This window comes from Lytechinus variegatus, chromosome 2 (genome assembly GCF_018143015.1).
Source record: "Lytechinus variegatus isolate NC3 chromosome 2, Lvar_3.0, whole genome shotgun sequence".
In the NCBI taxonomy this organism is placed as follows: Eukaryota; Metazoa; Echinodermata; class Echinoidea; order Temnopleuroida; family Toxopneustidae; genus Lytechinus; species Lytechinus variegatus.
Window position 1 is genome coordinate 70,278,017 of NC_054741.1, and position 18,432 is coordinate 70,296,448.

Sequence of the window (18,432 nt, forward strand, 5' to 3'; positions counted from 1 at the left end):
CTCGTATTTTTCATAATGCAAATATAAAAAAATATAGGCCTATAGGACCGTATTACGTTATGTACATTGATAGAGCCAATTCGTTTTTAAGACTGACATTCTGATCTATTTGGCAAGTCATGTTGTTATCTCCTGTTTATTTAAAAAAAGGAAAATAGTATTTACAATTTTGAAGTATTCAAATACTTCCTTTTTACTTGTTTCAAGTTTCCTTTATTCAAGTCATTTCGACTCAACATATATTACACGAATATGAAATAATGACCATACAAATCAATACAAGGGAATATACAATGTAAGCAATATGACCAAACAAAGGAAATAGATAAATGTTTTCGGTAAGCAATAAACAATAAAGATAATCATAATATGATATATTTGCTTGCTTGCTTGAAATTTATTTCTGCGTTCCACATGTTCAACATAATACAACATAATCAATTATTACATAGATTTTACATATATATACATTTTAGACACACGTATCATTTACAATCTCTTTCTGGATATAAAAAAAGTATATGAAAAATATTATTTAACTAAATTTCAGAACGCAGGAGACCGTCGTCATGAGCGACCTGCTTGATGTTGACGACGGCCTCAAATATACAATGATGGTAAAACGAAATGTAGAACAATATCGATTTAACATCTGCAAGGCTATTTATATATATCTTTTTAATAAAATATAAGTTGAGGAAATTGAGGTATCCACTGAAAAGCAGGGCTTGTTAAATGTACATCCCTCAAAGAAATAGATAAAAGATAGGTATCATACGAGGAGGGGGTGGGAATAAATAAAGTTGATGCGATGATTGATAAATGGAATATGGAGTTGACGGAAGGAGAATGAAAGAAATAAAAGAAACCGAAAGGATAGGGTGGTGCTTAGGTGTGGGTAAAAGAGGAAGAGGGGAAAGGGAGAGAGAAAGAGAGAGAAAAAAAAGAGGTGAGGAGGGAAAACAAAGCTGGCTACCGATCGCTTTCTCGTTTTTCTAGCTTCATTTAAAACAATTCAAACTAGCGGCATTTATAATGTCATTGCTGAGAGACAGGCGCGGATCCAGGGGGACACAGGGGGCACGTGCCCCCCCCCCCTTGAGAAGCAAAATCAAAATTTGTAATGTAAAATGCCATTAAAACAGGTGTGCCCCCTCAAATTGAAGACCTTTTTCATGCTTGTCAATTTTTCGGGTAAGAAATATCCTTAATTTGTTGTTGAAAACCTTTTTCTGCAAAAATTTATCTCCGAAAAATTTGCCCCCTCCCCTTTTGGAAAATTCTGGATCCGCCCCTGCTGAAAGAATTCCAGTATTTAGGACCGTAAAAAGTAATTAGATACACTTAGCTGATTGGATCTATAAAAGCACGTCAGTACTCAGATTAGCTAACATTAAAACATTAATAAATAGAGCATATGCCTACAAATGTGTACAGCATGCCGGTCAAATAATTTTTATTCACTCTTACAAAAAAAAAATCTTTTAAATACATATTCAATACAATGCAGCTATATAAATGTTGCATTATTATTAACATTATTATTATCGTCATTCTTATTTCCATTATCGTCATCATATATATATATTTCGTTGTTATTATTTTTCTAAACTCATTTTCATTTTTTTATTATTTGCATTCAGTAATTGTTCACGGTCTTGCTGTAAAAGCAGCTTTCGGCTAAAAGCAGGCTTTTTAACCGTGGTAAAATGAATGAATAAAATACAACTCCATTTTTTATGCGGGTGTGTATATGAGTGTGTGTGCATTGTGTAGGTGAGTGTTGGCGAGGCGATGATGTGGGTAATGTTCCTATAGTGTGAGGAATTGGGATATATATTGCAAATAATCTTGACTAAATAATTCCGATTCTGCGGATCGGTAATTAAAGGCTTGATCATGCTTCTAGTATATTCTTGATGGTGGTCGGGATCTTTCCATGGAAGGAGTTCGGCAGACATTCAGAGGTAAGATTTTCGAGCTATCAATGATGACGGAATGTCTTGGACATTGGTGCAACCTGTGGAATATAAAATGAATACAATATGTGAAACACAGACATCTGATTGGTAATGCACAAGCTGGAGGACCTCGATCACAAAGCATTTTACATCAATGGTTATTGACACCCAATATGATACTGTAATTACCTGTTCGGTTGTCATTTAAAAACCCTTGCTTTTAGCTCCTATTTGAGATTGTGTACCTCTTTTACATCGTATATCTTTTAAATTGTAGGCCAACTTGCCGAGCTGCAACTCTGAGTCGCAATGGCATGCATACTAGACCGAGCCTGAAAATGTATCAATACTGCACTTATTTTTTTATTATTATTTTTTTTTTGGGGGGGAGGGCTGCGCCGACTGTTCCCAGTGTGTGCAAAAATTCTCATGACCCCCACACATACACACACACATACCGATTCACTTGGATTGATTTCCATTTTGACCTCATGCATGGAAGTATTAGAGTGGTGGGCCTTCCAACCATATTTTTTTTGTAGGAGTTTCTGCATTTTATTCAGAAATCAATGATAAATCAACATGTTCACATAATTGAATGAATACAAATTAAATGTGACAATTTAAAAGATACAATGTAAATAATACAAACAAGACTGATAATTAAATCGTACCTAAGTGATATAGTTCGGTAAAATACAGGGGCCAGCTATTATAAGCACAGAGGTGCTTGAAGCAATAGCAGCCAGGAGAGGGGGCTACATGAAAACCATCATAAATTATATTTGATAAATTGATCGTCACTATATATATATATATATATATATATATATATATATATATATATATATATATATATATATATATATATATATTGGTAGAAAAAAAATGGTAAAAAGAAGTGCAAGTGTGTGTATGTGGGTGAGTGCAGGTTAATCAAATTAGGTATACTTAGAAATAAGAATTTTTTTCAACGAAGCTTTAAACGATTAGAGAGATGTACATTGTTTTATATCATGTGGCAATATCCAAATGTCTGGGCCACGGTGGCGTATCGTCTTATGAGCGAGTAATATTCTTGGGTTGGTTAAGTGAAGATCTGTTGAATGCCGTGTTGGATAATTGTGAATGTCTTTGTTGTAAACAAAAAATTGCGAAATGGAATCGGGATAGTATTGGATGAAAATTTAAACATAAATATGGCCGTTTGATAAATGTTAATATCTTCAATTTTCAATGTTTTTAAGTTGTGAAATATTGGATCAGTATGTGCAATGAAATGTGAATGAGTACATATGCGGAGTGCTTTCTTTTGGAGACGGAAAATCGTTTCTATTTTTACCTTACTACCATACCCCCATACTAAGTTGCAGTAAGATAAGTGGGATAAAACGAACGAATTATAAAGCATAAATAATGATTTTTTGGAGAGATAATATTTTAATCTAAACAAAATTCCTATTCCTCTGGATGCCATCATGCAAATATTGTGAATGTGACTGTTCCAGGTTAAATTTGAGTCAATCCATACACCTAAAAATTTGGTTTCTCGTTTTTCAATGATAGGGATGTCATCTATGTATATATTAAGGAACATATGTTTAGTTTGAATGTGTTTAAAATACATAAAATTTGTTTTCCTTATATTTAGGGAGAGTTTATTAGCTTTCAACCATTTTGATAATTTCTTTAATTCTAAATTAGGTGTCGGGACGAGTATACTTAAGTCTTTGTGGGAATAGAAGACATTTGTATCGTCTCCATTTATAATTTTTCCTGTAACATTTTTGTATTTTTTTTATATACAAAAATATAATTGTATATATTCACAAATAATTATATATATAAACAATAAATAAAACAGTTCCCCCATGAACCTGCATCATACAAATGATAAATAATGCGAAATGTAAAAGAAACAAACTGACCTGAAATGCCCAATGCAGAGTCCAATTCATACCGTAAGATCGATAATACCTTTTTGACTCCATTAGCACCCTGCGCACAAAGTAACGAATTGCAAAATTATATGAATGCAATTATACTAAAACGTAGTAATTATGTTTTAACGTCAATATCCTCAATTAGACATAGATCTAACATGAAATTAGAGCAGTATTTTTTATATGTATTAACTTTAATCAGATGTTCCTCTGTCTCTTGGTTTATGATATAAAGCAGGGGCGGATCCATGATTTTCCAAAGGGGGGGGCACATTTTTCCGAGAAAAAATTGACGAACAAAATAATAATAAAAAGAAAAATATAAATAAATGTCTTCACTTCCGTATGGACGGCGTATTTCCATTAAAGATATACCTTACAACGGGGGGGGGGGGGGATGCACACTTGTGTAAGAACATTTACTCTAACAACTTTGATTATGGCTCTCAAAGGGCCATGGTCCTGGGAAGCGGGAGTCTCGGGACCAATTTGATTGACTTCCATTTAGTAGTGATTTTCTTTCTTTTCAAATTCACATCAGCACCCGTAACAACTCCTACTAGAATAATCGTTCCCATCAGGGCCCTACCAATGGGGGGGGGGGGCACGGGCCGAATGTGCCCCTTCCCTGGATCCGCCACTGGAATAAAGTACTTATCGTCGGAATAGAATACAGTACCTAGCGAGTCCAAGTATAAGTAGCTAAATCTATATATAGCAACACGTAAATATTGTCAGGTATGAATGATTCGAGAGATTTGTTTCGTAATAATGATGTGTTACTCTGGAGATGAACTACACGAGAACGAATGAGATTTTAGACGTTCTCTGTTATAATATAAAGTGACTATAGCCCTTCTCATACTGTGCGATTCGTTGCGATCCGAATTTCAAATTAATTGTGATAGCATTTGATATGGATATTCCAACTAATAAAATATTACGGATCAGAGTTCAGAGTAGTGGTAAGACTATTGAAATCGAAATTCAGTCAAGATAGAGCCTCCCTGAATGAATAAAAACAAATTCAGTTCCAAATCGTAATGACGACATCATCGGCTGTGACGTGAGACCGATTTGGACTTTATTCCGACCACAGGGCTTGCCGCAAAGTAAAAATATGATTTTAGATTTCCTAACAGTATGCCAAACTTTAAATAAAATAATTATACTTCTTGGAACTTTCATATTTGATGCAGAATGTGATTTCTTGAAAAATCGCGTTGCATCGGATCGAGATGGGCAGGCTGCATGTGATCGATAAATGGATAAGACTATAATGATCGGTTAGGATGCTAAAAGATTATTCTGTTCTACAGATCCCCATGGGCGGAAATCCCAGGGAGACATACATCATTCAAAAATGACCTTACATTGTGGGTGATAACTTTTTTGTGCATTGTCATGCCCATCCCCCACTTACATCACAAGCTAGTCCCCAGAGTGCTGGTCTACCGATCAGTACAGCCCGTGCTCCCAATCCTAGAGCTTTGAGGACATCGGTTCCTGATCGAACCCCTCCATCCATGTAAACCTCAACACCACGACCTTTGACAGCTGATACAACTTCTGGTAGGACGTCTAACTGCGAAAATATAATTATATTAGAAATGTACGTTTAATTTTAAACCAATAAAGAGATGGTTTTCTGGAAAATCGTTGTAAAGTATTTAACGAAATGTATGTGTATTTCATCATTATTTTTATATCCTTCCATCTGCCATGACTGCGGCAGGCCAAACGCCTTTTTAAGTAATACAGTATCACATGAGTGAAGAAAAATTATAATCACCATAGATGCTCTACATAACCTTTCATCATCGTGGTATATAAATAGTTGTTTGAAGTGGATACACGACTTATTGTGTAATTCCTATGAATATCAACAGCGCACAAGTTCAGTAAAAAATGGAGAGAAGATGAGACCTAGCTTACCATTCCCCTGGGTTTTTTTTCGTGTACGGCTTTTTGTGATGGCAGACATGGCAGAAGTCTGCTACCAGTTAAATTTGGAGACGGGATCATTTATACCATCAATATTGATATTTCGTGACAGAATCATGAGTTTTCCAAGTGGAAATCAATTATTCGAACTTTGTATGAACAATAATGAAAAATAAAAGATAAAAATTCATCTTACAACATAATTTATTTTTACTGAGATGGAAGATGTATTTCGCTCACCCGATTAAACAGCCCAATGATGAGGTTTTAAACTTAAAGGTCGAGTCCATCCGCAATAAATGTTGATTTGAATCAATAGAGTAAAATCAAACAAGCATAATGCTGAAAACTTCATCAAAATCGGCGGCGGAGCGAAGTTGAAAGGGGGGGGGGGCACAAGGAAAAAAGGCACTATCTTAAAACAAAGAAAAAAAACAGTGGCGTAAATGGGCACAAAATTTTCAGGGGCTAGATAATCGCATCACGTAAACTTTATAAGAATGCGAGCGAGCAAATATTAAATATTTTGACACTTTTGTAATGAAAATCAAATTTTGTGATAGATTAGGATTACTCTTTTCATTCATAAGTAGTAACATAAAGAAATGGGAATATTATTTTCTTGTTTCAAGGGGCACTTGCTCATACATAAAACGAGTCCGTCTCAGGTGAAAAGGCACTGAACACGTTCGTGAGGGGGCATTTTTGTAAAAATTGGCCATGATATACGAGAAATGGCACTTGTTATCACATAAAACAGGTCCTCATGTGAAAGGGGCACATAACACTTTCGAGGGGGGGGGGGCATTGTTTGGTAAAATATTGGCACTTGTCCGAGAAAGGGCATTTGGTAACACCTAAAACGGGTCCTCCTCAGGTGAAAGGAGCACATATTACGTTCGTGAGGGCATTTTTCTTGCGTAAAAAGGGCAATTTTTCATGCAGGTCTTCAAAAAGTGGAAGGGGGCATTGTGCCCGCGGCTCCCCAGGATCGCCGCCCCTGAGTTATATGCACAACTCAGTCGTACGCAAATGAGAGACTCGATGATATCCCTCACTCACTATTTCTTTTGTTGTTTTTTTATTGTTTGAATTTCACAGTATTTTAATTTTTACGGAATTGACAATAGGGACCATTGTGACTGATCCATAAAATGTTAAAACAATGGGGATTCCACATGCTCAATAAAATAATACTTTGTTTACAGGAATGTGGAGGAAATTAAAATATTTCATATTTCTTGAAAATAAAAAGAAATAGTGAGTGTGTGATATCGTCAGTCCCCTCATTGCCTATCGAACAGAATGTGCAAAAAATAGAATGTCAAAACATCTTTATTTTACATACAATTTTAATGAATTTTTCAGTGATATGCTTGTTGGATTTTTCTTGTTTTATTCAAATCACCTTTTCGTTTGGGTTGACTGAAAGATAGAGACAGTGAGCAAGAAGATGGAATAAAATAACCATTTTGTTTTAGGAATGAAAAATCGAGTGTTCTCATTGATTTACAGAACAAACCAATCAGAACGGGCGATATAAACTCTATGATGAAAATTTCTTTGTAAAGGTGGTGAGGGGGGGGGGGCTAACATACCGGAGCAGGGACTCCATCCATTTGTCTTCCACCATGAGCTGATACGATGATCCCAGAAACACCAGCATCGGCTGCTTCCCTAGCAGCCTCACCTGTAACAAGAACCAATATGGGAGGCTACTCTAAACTTCATCACAAGTATTTTATGGTCAGAATATTTTACCTTAGTGAGCCGGTATCGTCACGTCAATGTAAAGCAGAACATGTCAGTTTACAACGTAACTAACATAGCACCCATAACTTTTTTTCTCTCCTAAAGGTCTTATTAAATTTTTGCCTCTGTTGATTTTAATAAATTGCTGGTATTATGTCACAATAAAGAAATAGGGCTAAATGAGTTGTACCTTGTATAACCCCTGACAACACGGAACAATTAAACTAGCCTTGGTTAGGTAATGATAAGACACTGTTGTTTAAGTTTTAAACATGTTAACTGCAATGGCTTTAAATGTGAAATTAAATGTTACCTACCTGTCAGGATACCCTTAAGTACAATCGGGAGTGATGTGATTGACTTGAGCCACTTGATGTCATCCCATGTTTTAGGTGATTCGTAATTTGTAGCCATGTAACGACGTAAGTTGACATCACCTGAACGGATAGCTTCACGCACTTTTGGTATATCCAAACGTAAATTTGCTGGTCTACATGAAATAATAAGAGTTAAAACCAATGCCTGCTGTTTTGATTTGGGACAAATTCCATCAACAGTAAAGCCCAGTGCACAAATTATTTTCCCTTTTTCATTGTTTTACTGCATTTCTGAATTAATATGTGCCCAATAACATGTCTGTAATACTTGCATTTCACAATTGGATTCGATAACGATCTTTCATATAAAAAAAATGCACATGCATGTAGATTTTATCCAACAAGGTTTAAGCTTATTTTCTATAATGATAAATGATAATAGGCGTATGAAACGGGTTAAAAATACTCGCTCGCAGGTAAAAAAAAAGAATGTGTCCCCTTCAAAATTTAAATGTTTTGCTCATAACGTCACTGACCCCCCCCCCTACCCCCTCTAAACTAAAAAAAACCTCTCCCTCATAGATAACAATATAGGAATGTCAAACATCCCCCTTCCCCGATCGACACCAATGTGAATCTTTTGATAATGATTCGTTCATTATCAAAAGATTCACATTGAAAGAAATTTGAAAAATATTTATAATAAAACTGCATATGCAGTCTAATTATACTCTTCAAATTTCAATATCATCATACCTCAGGCTTGGATCTCCATAGTATCTCGATGTTGAAGAAGATGTTGCATGCGAAGATTTATAGAATGAATAGTCTCCCCAAAGAGGTAAATCAACTGTGAGAACGATAGCTTTGAATCCTTGTTTCTCAGCCTCCTTGACCATGTGTTCAGAGATCCGAAGATCCGTGAAGAGATATAGCTGCATCCATCGTAACCCATTCGGTGCTGCCTGTGAAACCTCGGCGATGGATGCATTGGATAGACATGATAAAATGTACATGGTGTCAGCTTCGGCCGCTCCTGGTATACGATTAAAAGTTAAAATATGAGCTTATCAAAACATCGGTAATTTAATAATGTGAATCAAATTTGATACTGTATGGTGGAGATTAGCAAGCCAACTTCATAACAAGAAATTTCCCTGAAAATCCTCGTTTTATCCTTACGCGGGCAATTTGAGACTGATGCATGAGAAACATACAAATTTTTATTTATATCTTTCGGGGTATTATATTCTATAGTGCAGTCCTGGATTTATTTTAATTCCTTGCAAGTTAGAGTGTGTAGGATCACGATTTTGAGTGATGACAAAGGAAAATACTGCACTGGTAAGCAGTGAAAATGCATGAAACTTTCTTTGTATTGTCATTCTCCACAGCTTTCCCATAGTGTATAGTTATTTTGGCTTCATGTCAGACTATACTTCCTACATGGTAGTATGTGTAAAATACATTTTCATGTGACATACATCATATTCTGACGAAGAATAAAGAAGAAAAAATGCCTCATTAGGGATAAACTAGATTTTCCAGTCGAAAGATAATTTAATTCTCTTTAAAGTGATACCATGCTTGTTATGATCATGTCATCACAAAAAGAGCAGGATTCAAATATGTTGGATGATGAGGTCTGAATTGAAAAGCTGCAAAACGAGCAAAAAGGGTTTGGAAATCTCAGTTTCACCATTTCTTTCTCCCTACTCCCAATGTTACACAATGCATATTTGAAATCATTCATAAAATCATTTAATTCTCTTTAAGATGATACCATGCTTGTAATGATCATGCCATCACGAAAAGAGAAGGATTCAAAAGTGTTGGATGAGGTCTGGATTGAAAAGCTGCAAAACGAGCAGAAATAGTAATGAAGGGTCAATACAGAACATGTTTTTTTTTGTCTGTGTCAGTAGAGATGAAAATCAATTCAAACCAAGCCCCTGCTTCTGTAGTGATGGTTTGTGTCGTTGTTTGAAATACCCATGCATGTTTGTTTGTTATGTTTTTGCTTGTGCAGAGGTGTGTTTGATTCCATGTTAATGTTGATGTTAAGGTGCATGAAAACAATTAAAAGAAATTACTGAAAAATTTGCGTCATTTTGCAACTTTTGAATTTTGACCTTGCCAAACATTTCAAGGCACTGCACCTCCATATAAACCATAATCATATCATGAAGGGTATCATCTTAAAGGGAATTAAATGATCTATTCATTGACATTAATTACATATTGATAGTTACTAAAACTGAAGAGGGATTATCGATCAAAGTCAGATTTCCAAACTTTTTTTGAGGAGTTTAGTTCTACGTCGCAACTCGTCATTGGTTTGCCTGGAACCAACTGGTCACCCACTCCCCTCTCCCAACCAAAAATCTAGATCCGCCACTGGTGTCAGGTTTGTTGGAGAGACTCACTTGTCATTGGTTTAAACCAACTGGTCAACTCCCCCCCCCCTAGCAAAAAGCTATATCCGTCACGGACAGCGGGACAGCTAGGGTGTGTGAGTGTGCGTGATTGGTTGTGGGGATGTGACATCGTGTAATTGTGTGTGCGTGAGCGTGTGTAGAGGGATGTGACTTGGATGTTGCGTCTTTGTGTGGGTGTGTATAGGCGCGTGTGGGTGGAGATGTCTGTCCCAAATAATTTCAACGAACCTTTCGCAGATTCTGCTTCGGCAGATGGATGGGCGAACCGTTGGGCTTCTGCCGGTGCTACACATATAGGCATGCTGATTGGTTGACCCAATACTGTGGTGGACAATAAACGGTGCGTGACGTCACGAAGGATACGAGGACGAATCACGTAACTAAAATATAAAAAATGATATATTTTGATCCATTCAGATTATACGATCCATCTCAAATTAGATATCCTTATAAACTCCATAAAGGCCAAGAATCCCCAAAATTATTTCTTATGTATTAAAAATATAATCAATCAATTTTGAATGTAAAAAGTTATGACAATTCAAGGTTTGGCTTAATGTCACAAAATAGATGTCATTGTCGGTGTGCAAATAAGGGAACCAATGATTTCGCTCGATCATTGTATAATTTGTATCTTAATAAATAAACATTGAATATTCAGTTTTCCTCATAATGTGAACAGTGGCGTAGGTATGGGGGGGGCCTGGGGGGCACGTGCCCCCCCTGAATTTTTTTAAAACGTTTTTATTAAGTATAACCATCTCATACACATATCACAAACAAGTTTAATAACAATATAAAATAACAGTGTACAGTATGGATAAGTTACATTTTGATAAAAAATACATACCCCCCTTCTGAGATTTGGTGTCCCCCCCTGAAAAAAATTGGCAGAGCAAAAAAAAAAGAAAAAGGGAGAAAGGAGAAAAGAAAAAAGGAAAAGAAGAAGAAAGATAGAAGAAAAAAAGAAGAGGAAAATAAGTGGAGGAAGACAAGTGAATTAAATAATGTGAAGGGGAGACTTGCAAAAAAAACAAATCTTTCATGTTACTATAAAAAAAATTTGCTTGCGCTTCGCGCCAGAATTGCCTGTTCGATGAGATTCATTTCTTGCTCAATAGGCTGATATGAAGCAAGTTTTGAAGTCAATATACAAAACATATTTTTGCTCGGACATCGAGCTTTCATTATTTTTTTTCATTTACAAATTTAAGTGCTTTGTAAAATGTCCGGTTTATGGTCTACATATCAGCATTTCAAGCTCACCCTGCGTGGTCACATTGTTTGATTTGCCAAGTTCCTATTGTCTAAGTGTATTCCATAAAGTTCCATTACACAAAGGTTTTCAGAATGCCCAGATTCTAGGTCTAAATCTAAAACATGCGCGATAGCCTGCATGTTCTTTATTCAAAATGTACTTAAATTATCCAGTTTCACATCAAAATATCAATAATTGTCTGCTCACGCTTCACGATCGCACTATTAATGATACCCAATTACCTATATCCTATTTATGATTTACAAAATATGAATTGAGTGTCCCGCTTTTAGGTCTAAAATCTCTGTTTTCTTCCTCTCGCGTTCGCATCAATTGTTTAGTTACATACCTATCCCATTTATCGATACAAAAAGTGCTCAGAATGACAATTTTTTAGGTCGGAATGTAAAAAAAAATTGCTTGCGCTCCGCGCTTGCATTATTGAACTATATACCATCTCCGTGGGTAACTGTATAAGCAGTCCTTAACAGGTCCCTTTTCGATAATGCTAGAACAGTTTATTAGTAAGTTTAGAATAATAAAAATTCTGCTCGCGCTTGGCGTTCGTAGTAACCATCTAGTTACATACAAATCTTGTTCAGGATCACACATAGCATTGCCCAGAATATTATATTTTCAGGACAAAATACATTAAAGTAAAAAAAAAAATACGCTCGCACTTTTATAAGGCTAATGAGATTACTTCATATTTATGTTGTTTTATAAGAATAAAACTAAGAAGTGACTGATCGGGGAAAATATAGGTGAAGATATTTTCGGGCCCCGTCCCCTATTGGCGAAAGTCGGATCCGCCCTTGTGACACATTTACACACACACCAGAAAAAATGGTGCCCCCCTGAAAAAGCAAGGACCCCCCAGTGCTCCCCTAGCCATGCCACTGAATGTGAAACAATGTGTAATTCCTCCCTGAAGCATTGAATTCCGATTCTTGCAGTATATTGTGATTGAAACGATTTGTTAATGTTGAATCTGCAAAAATTTTAATGTCTATAATAATAGGATGAAATGTGACTAAAATATTGAAATACCACAAATCTGTGATTAATAAGATTTTTCTTCATATTTTCAGCGTTACACTCTTAAAATATATAGTTGGGCAAAAAAAACTCAACTTTTAACCAACCCTGGACAACATACTGTCCACAGTCCACACAACTATTGGTTAGAATCCACCTAAAGTGGGTAATAAAATCTAATTGGGGAATGAATTTGCTCAATTGGATAATAATTGCCCAGGATATACTTATATATCTTACTAACAGACATTACCCAACACAGTGGACAGTATGTTGCCCAACATTTTAAGTGTGTATGCTTCTTTGATATATCTTTATTCATTCAAATTAACTTTAAGGTGGAGTGGACTTGACCTTTTTTATAAAATTATTTTATTTATTTATTCATGTTCCCTCTATAGGCTGATATGGAGCGTAAAATATCAAGTTTTGAAGTCAATATACAAAACATATTTTAGTTCTGACATCGAGCTTCCATTATTTTGTTTGAGTTATAAATTGATTTTCAAAAAGTGCTCTGTAAAATTTCCGTTTTATTGAAATTTTCAGCTCGTGCTGCGCGCTCGAGTTATTTGATTTGTCAGGTATTCTCTTTGTGTATTCCATAAAGATTTTCATGAATTCCTAATAATTAAATTATCCTTTTTTCAGAATGGAATATCTCACGCTTAGTTAGAGGAATAGAAGAAAGTCATCATTTTCATATGATGACAAAATGTCCAGGTCCTAGATCAAAATAAAATAATAAAACTATCAGCTTGCGCTTCGCGCTCACATCATTTATTAAGAGCGATCCATAATATTCGCTTCACAAATTTTCCTACATAGTGCTTGAATTAGTGATTAAATAGACCCTTTTTCAGATAGGAATATCAGATATTTTCAGCTCGCGCTTCGCGATCACATTATTGATTTTCACGATAGAAAAATATGTTTAGAATTCCCAGATACTAGGTATAAATCTTAAACACACGCGCGCATTTTTATCAAGATACACAGCTTGTTCTTTATCTAAAACATTCTTAAATCATCCAGTTTCAGACTAAAATTTTCTGCTCGCGCTTCGCGCTTACATTATTGTTTAGGATACCGAATTACCCATTCTTTTCATGATTTACAAAACATGAATAGGGTGACCCGTTTTTATGTCTAAATCTCTTTTTTGCTCATGCTTCGCGCTCGCATTGTTTAGTTATATGCCTATCCTGCCCATGATTATAAAATATGCTTAAAATTTCAATTTTTTATGTTGGAATGTCAAAAATTGTCAGCTCTCGCTTCGCGCTCGCTTTATTTGATTATTGAATATGTATTGCCTTATGGCTAACTACAAACAGTCCTCAACAAGTCCCTTTTCGATCAGTTATATACGCATTGTGTTCAAGATACATGAAATTTCCCCCAAATTAATTCGCGCTTTGTGCTCGCACTGTTTAAATATGGTTTATGAGATTACTATGTTTTATAAGAATAAAGCAAAGAAGTGACTGTTACGAAGAAACAAACATAAATCATCTTTCAGTGGCCGATCGGGGAAAATATGGGTATATATTTTTTTTCGAATCCCCCCTTATTGGCGAAAGCTGGATCAGCCCCTGAATTTAGGCCAACTTCAGCACCTTCGGCCAAATAATCGTTCCCAGGGCCCTGGTCAAGGTTATAGGTGATTAATGTTTCAGAGCTATTAAAGTCGTTTGTTGTGCTGGGTGACAAATAGAGGTGTGACACAAAAAGGCTTGGGCTTACCTGGGTATACTGGCGACACCATGATATTTTGATAGTGAGGGCAAGATGGCCTAGTCTACAAATGTAGACCCACATCTGCAGTGTGTGTACCTCAGCTGATTCAACGAGTCTGCATATCAGACTAGATCTACTGTGGCTGCTGGCTCGCTTCGCTCGCCCTTTCAGGCTGGTTTGCTTCGCAAACCAGCAGATCCCACCTCACGAGCCATTCAGAGTCTGCATAGCAGACTAAGATGGCCTAAAGATAGCATTTTTATTTTAACTACTACCCCAGTCACATTTGCTCTATACGGCGGCCATACGGCGAGTCGAAAACAGCTATTTTAAAATTTTTTGTAACACTGACTACATAGTGGTTGAAATAAGAATGAATAAACCGTAGAGCAAATGTGACTGAGGTATAAATTACTAAAAGGTAATTCATTGTAACATGACTCAGAACTCTGTATTTTCAACTCAGTCTTCTTTCTCTTTTCTTCCCGCCTTCTAACTCCTTTCTTTCTTTGCTCAAGGAGTTCTTTTGTTTTAAGGGAAAGTCACAAGGGCAGTAATTATCCCTTCAGGTGTAGGCATATTTTTCCCCATGGTTTCTACGGCTATTCTCTCCAAAACGAAGGTCTTCCTCAAGATTTGTCGTATTTTCTGAAAGCCATTGAAAGCACAAGTTGAATGTAATTATTACGGACCAATTAATTTATGTTGTACTAGTATCATATAGGCCTACATGAGACAGAAATAAAGAAGATCAGGGCTATAAATGTTTTCCAAACAGTCTCGATGCTTATATCTAGGGGGAGGGGTTGCAAAGATGCCCCTTCCGACATCATGGCATTTGCTGATAATGGAATTACGAACTTTGGAAGAGGCAATGTTTGCTAAAGATTGACACTGTTTTTCAGTTCGAAGTGTACTAAAAGAATCGCCATTTGTTGTAAATGGTTATCTACCGTGGGAGTTCAATAACAAAAATTGACACCCCACGAATCCCTAATTTAAGGGGCGGGGGGGGGATATGTCAAGAACATATACATGGTCTGAAAGAGCAGCTTCTCCCAGATAGCGCTCGGCTGGAATAATCAGAAGGTATTTTCCACTATGTAAAGTTCGATTTGCGCCAAAGTAAAGAATGGCAGCAATTAATTAATTCAAATGCCAATGATGTCCTACATGAGTTATAGTAAAGATATTTCCAAATTCCTTTTCAATGAAATTAACTTGAGAATTGGTACGAAAAAGTTTTTATTAAATAATTATAATGTTGAGTACTGATAAGGTGTTATGCAATGGATTGTATTGCAACTCTTGTTGATATCATTGACGTCTGGATTCAGCATTTGCAGTCATGCCTTACTTTTTTGAAGCAAATCAAACTTTACACCTCTACAAAGAATACCTACACTAATTATTCAAGTGTGAATCTCATACCGCATAAATTATTTGTGAGAAGATATTCTTTCCGGCCATCATGATTATGTGTTCATGGCATATTTTCCCATAAATTGGGATTTGTGAGAGGTCAAGGTTTACTCACTCCGTATAGCAAGAGATCTACATGTAGGCCTACATTGTAAGGAATTGTAAGTTGGGCAAAACGTTCTTTACAACAAGACAATTTAGGGGATTGAGTGGTGTATGATTGTTTATTAACCGGTGAAATGAGTAGACCAAAATCATTTACTATATTTTGTTTGTCTAACAAGGACAATGGGCTGATAAAGACGGTAACAGAGTATTGTGATAAATTCTAAGATTTTTTTTTGACAAGCCTCTGGCAAACAATAAAGCTTGAAGAACATAAAAGTAAACTGAAATTTGTATTTGATATTACACGTTATGAATAATTACCGATCAAAAGCAGATATGCTATCATTGTACGTTGTCCTCCGCCCCGACGCATCGTCATAAAACGACCAACCTTCCGGTGATAACAGCTCTTTCGCTCGACATCGAAACTCTTCGATCGTAGTCATTGGTGTTCCTGATGCTGTGGTCATGATGGTTTTATCTCAACTGGTCAAAGGGAACTAAATGCACTGGGATTTTCTTTTCCGTCCGCTCAGTGGTCATTTCTGTCAAAGGTCTGTTGGGTATTGAGGTCACAGAGGTAAAGACTGCTGACAGGAAACAAACCGGGGAACATAAAAGTTGAATATAGAAGAAACATTGTAGGTCTGATGATTTTCAATACAAGGATAATGAAATTCAAAGGAAATTTAGTTGATTGTGCGACTACAAAAGCTAAAACGTTTACATACACATTTTGAATGATGAACAAGAACTCATTAAATGTCAATTCAGTCGTACAAGGTGCCGTATAACGCATTTTACGGCTGAGTCAGCATATCTATTACACATGACAAAGGTGACTGAAATCTATTTACTTTTTTATAATGCGCCCCCCCCCCCCCCTCCACCCTCGGTCTCAGCAGAGGGTTGCGCGATCGCGACGAAAATTTGCACGATGACATAAACTATGCGATTGCATAGATAAGTTTCATTAAATGTAGTTTTATTTATTTCATATGAATTAATTATAATGATACATTTTTGAAACCCACACATTTTGCTCCAATTCACTAACTATTAAAGCTAATAGCTACGCTGTTGGGTCATAAACATTAATAGAATTCCTAACAATTGCAACCGAAATATATTTCTGTATAAGAATATTTTCTCATAATTTTGTCGAATTTCTTTTTTGTAACCTTTTTAATTTTCATTGTTTTATTCGACAAAATGTGACATTATTTTGGTCATAAAAAGCATCAAAGCAAATGACTAATATCACCTAAAGGACAAATAACCACTAATACACATGAATTATAGGTCATATTATATGTGGCGTTGTATTGACATTGTACATGAAGTCATTTTTTTTAGTGCAACTAATTTTGGGTCTGACATTATTTCGATCGTAATCGCGAACCCGGGCATCGCAAATTTGCGCTAAACGACACGACGCGCTCCCTAAAGGATTTTACAAACTACCCCCTCCCCCTTCGGAATATTAGGATTAAGAATGTGTTTATCATTATATAGCCTTTGCCGGATAGCCCTCCCCAGATCGGCTAGAAGGAAAGGACAGTGGAAAAGGGAAGGGGAAAATTGAGGGAATGCAAAATGAAATGAATAAACGTGTATCTCATGTCTTTAATCTGAGGTATTTTGTTCCTCTCATATTACAGCAACAGTTACTTGTTTTTGACTCCGAAGGTTTTGTTAAGGAAAAAAATACACCATTACATAATAATTGATGTAAGCAAAACAGAGTCGGATTAAAATTAAAGATCTTGATGATCTTAATAGTTGCTTGATCGCTCCCTTACTTCCGGTTTGAGAAGAGAAAATTTTTAGTACCCGCTTTGTCCTCCCCCACCTCCAAAATTTATAAGTAGGCCGGGCCTGTTATATGTCGCACCAACGCATAATGTCGCAGCAACGCATGTATAATGTCGCAATCTGCGACATTATACCAAGAGCGTCCGAAGCATAATGTCGCAGTCAACGCATTAGTTAGTCAACTATCAACATAGTCCAATAACAATTTCGTCTAATTACCATCTCTTCTAATAGCCAGTTGGTCTAATAGCCGTTGTGTTTATTATCATTTAGTCTAATTGTATTTTTTCAGTTGGTCCAATATCCATTTTGTCCAATATCATTACGTCTATTACCTTTTGGTCTAATAGCCAATTGGTCTAATAACCACTTGGTGTACTCTCATTTTCGTCCATGTTCCTAATGGTAGACGAAATGATATCAGACCATGCGATAGTGGGGAAAAGGCAGTAGACGAAATGGTAATAAAGCGACAAATATCCATACAAAGAGTAATCCTGATTTCAAAATAATTTCATTCTCTTTTTCGTGTCTCAAAATACTAAGTGAAAGCATGTTTTATATCTTATCTGTAGCTCGAGTCCTGAAGAAAATACCGCTGTGACATTATGCGTTGCGACATGTGACATTATGCGTTGACGATTTGCTGCGACATTATGCGTTGCGACATGTGACATTATGCGTTAGAAGAGCTAC

At 36.1% G+C, this 18,432-nt stretch overlaps 1 protein-coding gene across 1 annotated transcript; it reads right to left on the reverse strand.

The window, feature by feature from the left end:
- Window positions 1-1,614: 1,614 nt before the first annotated feature.
- On the reverse strand, window positions 1,615-16,580 carry LOC121408853 (hydroxyacid oxidase 1-like). Its single transcript, XM_041600528.1, has 8 exons — window positions 16,243-16,580; window positions 10,584-10,735; window positions 8,674-8,953; window positions 7,918-8,090; window positions 7,447-7,538; window positions 5,328-5,489; window positions 3,890-3,959; window positions 1,615-2,020 (listed from the first exon to the last, which is right to left on the reverse strand). The coding sequence occupies exons 1-8, from the start codon at window positions 16,389-16,391 to the stop codon at window positions 1,962-1,964; spliced, it is 1,137 nt and encodes a 378-aa protein (XP_041456462.1). The 5' UTR covers window positions 16,392-16,580; the 3' UTR covers window positions 1,615-1,961.
- Between the last annotated feature and the right edge of the window lie 1,852 nt (window positions 16,581-18,432).